Source organism: Hyperoodon ampullatus, assembly GCF_949752795.1.
Source record: "Hyperoodon ampullatus genome assembly, chromosome: 15".
Taxonomy (NCBI): domain Eukaryota; kingdom Metazoa; phylum Chordata; class Mammalia; order Artiodactyla; family Ziphiidae; genus Hyperoodon; species Hyperoodon ampullatus.
In genome coordinates, this window is record NC_136928.1 from 27,343,047 (window position 1) to 27,350,265 (window position 7,219).

The 7,219-nt window shown below is 47.1% G+C and overlaps 1 protein-coding gene across 2 annotated transcripts in view; it reads left to right on the forward strand.

Annotated features, from left to right (window-relative positions):
* Positions 1–6,498, forward strand: part of EXOC6B (exocyst complex component 6B) — a gene marked incomplete at its 3' end in the record, with an annotated part of 718,627 nt that extends 712,129 nt beyond the window's left edge. For both annotated transcript variants that reach the window (XM_079720455.1, XM_079720456.1), the window contains 2 exons: positions 2,088–2,200; positions 6,372–6,498. In XM_079720455.1, the coding sequence (XP_079576581.1) occupies positions 2,088–2,200; positions 6,372–6,498 (240 nt within the window). The remainder of the gene's footprint in view (positions 1–2,087; positions 2,201–6,371) is intronic.
* Between the last annotated feature and the right edge of the window lie 721 nt (positions 6,499–7,219).

Sequence of the window (7,219 nt, forward strand, 5' to 3'; positions counted from 1 at the left end):
GAGTGGGATAAATTAGGTAGCTTGTCATCCCAGAGCTCTTAGTCTCAGTACTGGCATTGAGAGACTTTGGCAAGAATTTAAAAATAGAAAACTTAGAGCTAAGTTATGAACTGCCCTCCACACCCCACTGGTGATTTACCCAGGTTTCGTCAGCCCCAAAAGACATGGTGTTCTTTGCAGTAAATCAGAAAATACTGATACCATTAATTCCATCACTGAGATTAGGAATTCGATAGTAGAGAAGGTAGTTTTATTAAATGCATATATATGTCCACATCTGAAAAGTAATACCTGAAATAGGTTTAAGAAATCATGTTTTCATGTTTTTCCAATTAAACTTACTTGTTTTTCTTTCACCTTTCTTTTGTTAGCTCCCTAGCATGCAAACAGTAAAAGGTTTTTAAAATTTTCTGAGAAAAAATTTTAATTAAGAAAATGCTATCTTTTTCGTAGTTTTTTCCTTGAGATTTGGGGGAAAAGCGTAATCATATTTGTAGACGACCTTTAGAACACTCCAAGTGTCCAAGGGACACTCCAAGTGTCTGTCATGCTCCCTAGGAGAAACTGTCTTGATGGGTCTTTGGACACTATAGGATAGAAATACTAAGATTAGAATAGGAAGTCAAGGAAATATTTCTTCTAAAGGAGAGCTCTGCAAGGCCTGGGGACAGCAAAAGGAAGTGGTAGAAGCCCTTTTACTTGCCAACGAACATAGGCATGACCTAAAAGAGACCTGAGAGGGCCTTTGGGGGCCGTGCTGACCCAGGCCAACCAATGTGTCTGTCTCTCTCCCCTTCTCCTCTCATCTTTAGCATCCCTTTCTTGGCTGAGGGTTTAGGGGCTTTTCTCTGTTTTAGCAAAATTTTTGGGACTTCAGCCAATTCCCATCCTGTCTGAGGAAGTTCATAACAGCCATTCTAAGAGAGTGGATAGAAGAGGAAGCTTGGCCAAGTAGGGCAAGGCCCACACTGCCCATTTGCCCAGCTGGGCAGTGAAGACAGACAAGGGAAGAAGGTGTGCCTAAGAGCCCAGGCTCTGGCATTGGATTGACTCTAGGCCCCTCTTTGTTCTGCACAGAGTGATAGCCATCTACAGTCTTCATCAACTGTTATCTCTTGGAAAGGGAGAAGTAAAGAAATGTCTTGAGTCCAAAAGCACTTATATGTATCTCATTGCTAGAAAGCCAGCTTGAAGGCCCTTCTTCTATGTAATGATGTGAGTCTGGGACGGTGACCCCTCTAGAAGTTTATAGAGGGGAGCTAACACCTTCCCTTTCATCACCCCTACCTTTGAAAGGCATTGATTTCATTTTTCTTTTTTAGCTTTACTCAGTTACAATTTTTAAATATTTATTAGAGTGATACCTGAGGCTAAAGCTGGCTGGGAAAGAAAGCCTTTGACAAAATATATTTAGTTAACAGGTTTCCATCTGTTCAGCTGGTGTCCACATAGGTGTAATATATTGCCTCATGTAAATATTGCATGGCCCATTTATGCCTTGGTTCAGTGTTTCTGTGTTGTCTGTGTGTCTGGTTTGTTTCTGGCATGTACATGTGTCTATATCAACGGAGTAATTTGGGCAAAGTCAATGCAGCAAGTCATGAAACTCGTACTTGAACCCAGACCTTCCAACCTGAAAACTCACATAGTTGCATATGTGGCACTGGACACATCCACCTTTATTTGTTCATTGTTGAATTCTGAGCTCCTAGAATGGTGCTTGGCACATGGAAGGCATTTCACAAGTATTTATTAAGCAAATGAGTGATTATTATGATAGTCTTGTGTTTTGATTCAGTCCAATGTTAGTTTCATTACAGGCCTGCCTCTGAGAGCTGTCTGCTAACAGCATGTACTCTTAGCAACATTACATTGCTTATGGAAGAGATGACTCTGCCTTATAGTGATTACTTATTTATTTTCTTAATTGCAATACAGTCTATAGCCACTCTTTCTCTTACTATGTTTTTAATTTTATTTTTCAAGTCTACTATAGATGGTAGTGAAGGATGCTAGGGGTTTCTGAGATCCTGATTTGTCTTATCTATCTGATGAATTACTGGGGTGGGGGTTTGGATGTTTTACAGCTTTTAGATCTCTTCCTCCAGTGGGATTGGTCAACCTACCTTGCTGACTATGGTCAACCCACCTGCAAGTACCTCCGGGTAAACCCTGTGACAGCTCTGACCCTGCTTGAGAAGTGAGTACCCATCCAGTGGTCTGTGTTGGGGGGTGGTAAAATGGGGATGGCGGGTTGGTATAGAGGATAATTTTCTCTTTGCCAATACCTTGAAAAGACCGCAAAGAGGCCCCATTCTTAAAGTCTCCATAGGTGCTCTCAGCAGTCTCCATCATTGGATTTGGTAGGCCAGTCTTCTCTTGTGGCCTCTTAATTCCTGAGCCTTGACAAGCTAGGGCAAGTATGGGTCAGTTGGGCTCTGACATTACCTCAGAGCTTACCTAGAGATGACAAGAGGAGAAAGGAAGATGCCTTAGTTTGGGGCTCAGTTCAGCCTGGTGAGCAGAGTGAGCCTGGCCCCAGCCATCTGGGGTATGATGATGGATGGAGAACAGCCCCACAGAACAGATGGCTTCTGGTTCCTAGCAGAGAAGCTCCTGAAATTACTGAAACCTTCACCTGCCCCTCCAAGCCCCGTCCCTGCCAGATTGAGCTTTACTGTTCTGACTGTCCCAAGAAAGCTGTGTTGGAGGTGCCTAATTCTTGCCTTAGGCAGTCACTGGCCCACAAAAGTCCTGCTACAGGGCTGTAGCATCTCTGACGGAGAGATGCTTCCACTGAGATTGAGTTAGCCAAGTCCGGAGCATCTCACTAACCAAGACGTCACCCAGATGCTGGAATCTGCTCTTCATTGTAGCCTGGCTCTGGCTTTAGCTTACCTAGTTGAGAGCTGGCAGACCAGAGACTAAGACCCATGTAAAAGGGAAGCTTTTTCTTGTCATCAAACTAGATAACCGCTGACTTCTTAGCAGCTTCCTAGGAGAGTGCCTTGCATCTCGACAGTGTAGCAAGTCTACGTATATAGCCAGCCAAGCAGGTCTCAAATCCTAGCAAGGCAAGGATCAGAGTCCAGGAGGCCAGAGTGGAGCCTTAGACAGAAGCAGAGGCTGAAGTGTACCTTCCTACTGTGCAATAGAACAGGGGAGAGAAGAGGAGGAAGCAGAGGTGTGTGTTTGGAGCCAAGAAGCTAAGAGCCCAGAGTTGACTTTCTCCCGATCAAAATAGAGACTGATGTTGCCATTTTGACTTTGTTTCCCATGGTTCTCTCTCCCAATGACTTTCTTCCCTAGGATATCTAGAGAGTAAGTATATTATTCACTTGGGCCTTTTCCATCGCTTTGAGGCAAGTCCTTCTGGTCTCCTCATTGACACTGATGACTACACTAATACCCTGCCCTGTGAGTTGTCCCCACCCTGACATACTAATCTACTAAACCAGTCTGGTGCCAACTGGCTGGCCGCCTCCTCTCTCCTTGGTCCTTAGAGTGACCCTTGGCTTACCAGTTCCTTTGGGGCTGGGAGTGGTAACAGGGATTTTCCCCCATCGGTGCCAGGTGAAGGGTTATTCCCAGCCAGCTTCCTGGCACACGCGATACCCTTGCTAGTCCAGGGCCTAGCCCTGACTAGCCCTGGCAATTCAGCCCTGACACAAGGGAGCTCCTCAGCAGTCTCCCCTCCCTCCCAGTGGTGAGGCCCATGGCTTTAAGATCTCCCATCGAAGACTCTTTAGTAGAGGCAAGGCCTCATCCCAGAGTTCTCAGTACCCAGCTGAAATGGCTTTTGAGTTGGTGCTTAGATGTCATATTCATTATGTGTCTAAATGGGCTCTAGGATTCCCTTTGGCCAGTTGCCTCTCAACCATTCTTTACTCCTCTGTTCCTGAGAATCTCTAGATCCAAGAAGTAGTGGCTCATCTACATCCTATGGATCAACAATAGGCTAAAATAATCAGCCTCTTGGGAGCATTCTGGAGGCCTAGCCAGTAATAAAGCCATGTGCTTAGCCCGAGCGATCAGCAGGGTTTAAAAGCTCCCTTCCAAACACAACAGGGCCAAAGGCCACCCAGATCACTAAAATCTGTATTTCCCAGCCTCATAGGAGTCAATCCTTTTACCTGACCCATTCCTGCTTTCCCCTTGACACTCTCTCCTTTTCAACCTGACACTTCTTAGCAGGGTGAGACATGGAAAGACCCAAAGACCTGTTGAGGACATTTCAGGAAAGAGAAGAGGCCCCTGTTCATTGAGAGGTGGCCATAGCCAAAGTAGATCCAGATCCTAGGCTTACAGAATGCAGTGGGGTGTGGGGAGGGCTTTCCTTTGGTTTTAGAGCGTTCCAGGGTACAAACCAGCATGCCACTATCAGCCCTCAGGGCACTTGAGTCTCTCTTTCAAGTAATCCCAACTCCAGGTCTTAATGGCTAAAACATCCTGGCCTCTGGGGCCTAGAGACCACCCTCTTTTTCCCTTTCTCCTACCTTATTTCTGGAACTTCCCTATGGGAGCTGAAAGCCATCCCTGGCTGCCTGTCTCTGGGCTGCTTTGAGGAGTCATGAAACTAATGATCACATAGGATGTTAAATTAAATGTCCTATAAAGGTAGGAAGTGTTTTTATTCCCTTATTATTTCTTTCTGTTTTGCTTTGTGTTGGTTTTATTTAGATTTATAGTATATCCAGAAAAGGTAAAGGAGCTGTTCTCTGGCATAAATAATCCTAAATCAAGCCAGTTCCACAAACATAATTGTGCAGTTAATGTTTAAGGGACCAAATACAATAATCATCATAGCCTTGGGGACCTTTGTGCTTTCTACAACCTAAACCTCTAAACCTCTGTCATCTCTCCTTCCTCCTGTCGAAGCACAGGCCTCCACATGTGGGTGGTTGTACCTTATACACAGTGTCTAAGCATGCTTGATGAGTAATTCCAGGCTGAAGGCCCTAAAGCTTAGGTCAGAGAGAGAAGTCTCAATTCGTTTGTGGCTGTCACTGTCAGCCAGAGCCATAAAGCAATGGCGCTCGTTAGAACCTCCCTACCATATGGATATAAATGTCCTTATGGGCTCTCTGGCCTTTTGACCCACTGACCTCTAGTCTGTCCCTCTGCACAGGGCCACCCCACAGAAGAAAACATGGGCCAAGATTGGCCAAAGGCCCTGGGAAGTCTGCCTGAGAGCAGTTTACTCCCCAGTGCCAGGTTCCTTCCGTCCCCTCTCCTAGCCTATCTCCGTGCAGGCCAGGGGACTGTGAAGTCAGAGAGCTGCTGGCCAAGTTCCTGGGGGATGGTGAAGAGGAGCCGCCTAGCCTGACCCCAAGGAGAAATGAGTCTGGGCAGTGTCCTTAATTCTCTACCACTAGAACTATCCGTGGGCTGGAGGTCCAGTGTGCAGAGGCTGGGGCCAGAGTTAACAATCACCAACAGATGTCAGGGGCTGTGGGCCCTTTTGGGGGAATAACAGATTCCTGGGATCTGTCACAATGGCTTAGTCGGACTTGGGGGCTGCTCTGGCGACCTCAGCCTGGCCTTGACTTTCTCCATCCATGCTTCCCAGTTAGGTCTCTCCATCTGGTGGAACTGGTGGCCAGAACTGCCCATGGTTTGTGCTCTAGGAATATGCCGTCTCTGGAGTTTTAGCATGAGCCAGTTAGAAAGTTTTCCAAAGGTCAAGATCTGAAGACATAGCAGCCCTTGAGAACTTAGGGGCTTCTCTTGCCTAAAGCCCCGGTTGGCTCAGTCTTTTGGCGCCTGCTTTCCTCAGCACCATGCCCTCTTACCACCTCACTGCCCCTGGGCCCCTACCCTGAGGCAAAGGAAAAGAGATCAGTCAAGCCCTTGGTTTTGTTAACGGTAGGATAGACTAACCAGATAGAGGAGGGTTTGGAAATGCACAGTGGCTTTCAGTTACTCATGTTCTTTTGGAATTGCTAGTTAAGAGCATCATTCGGCTTTACCTTTCAAATACCAGCTGTAAGGTCCCAGCAGGATTTAGTAGGTTTATGAGGTGATGAGAAGACCTTAGACGTTCTCTAAGGTCCTGTTGACCATCAGGGCTGCAGCAGGTGCCAGATACCTACAACAGAGGCATACCTGGGCGTAGAAGGGAAGGAAGTAGGTAGGGTGGGTATGGATGAGGAGGCGATTGGCCATGGCTGGCTCTTGACTGTTCTCCAAAGGTGACTGAAGTGGGGAGGGCTTTGGGTGCCAGGAGGGCAGCTTTGTCAATAGTAGTAGGTGAGTCCGCGCCTGACAGTGGAAGTGTTCTGGACTCTCTCAACTCCGGGTGGTGCTTAAGACACACTAGCCACCATTGCCGCCTCAAACACTTTGCTCTCTTTCTTCCCTTCTCTGTTTAGGATGAAGGACACTAGCCGCAAGAACAACATGTTTGCACAGTTTCGGAAAAATGAGCGAGACAAGCAGAAATTGATTGACACTGTGGCCAAGCAACTCCGGGGACTCATCAGCAGCCACCACTCGTGAAGGCAGGCCTCGGGCCCACAGAGGCTGCTGGCTGCAGCCCCAGAGTCCGGGCCCCAGCACTGGCTGGCCCTGCATTTGTGCATTCTTCTTCAAAGAGAGCAAATGTATTTTTTTAATAACCTATGTACAGTATTCGCATAACCTTTCCCTATAGTGAAAGAGGCACAAGGGTAAGCAAGTCCACGAGCTGTTGCTAGGCTGGGCTTCAGGGGAAGTCATGCTACACTGTCTGTATTTTCCTAGAGATGGTGGTGTCATCGGTCCAGTATGATAAACCACCTTTCATCCGTGGCTCTAGAGCTTAGATCTGGGGCTCAGAAACTACACAAACAGAATGGGTACTTGGCTCTGGGAGGTAAGGTGAGTAGGCAGAAGGGTAATAAAGTACATCCTGTTCACTCCTAGGGGCCCCATTCACCGTGTAGGCGAGGCCGATTCTTCCTGATTCAAGGAAAGGGCCTGGAAAACACTACTACTTAGTCTATCAAAGACCAGCACACAGTTCTGGAGGTTCATCTCTTCAGTCCACTGACTTTCACTGACCGGTGAACAAGCGTGCTGTGTGGCAAGATGACGGCTTCGCTCCAGTCCCCCCAGGGATGGCATTTTTTAGCCTAGATCTGACCCAATGCTTTTACTTCTAAGTTTTCTGGGGCACAGTAGAGCTGAGTATGCAATGGGAAGAATTGGACCTCGTGACTAACTATAGGCTGCCCCACAC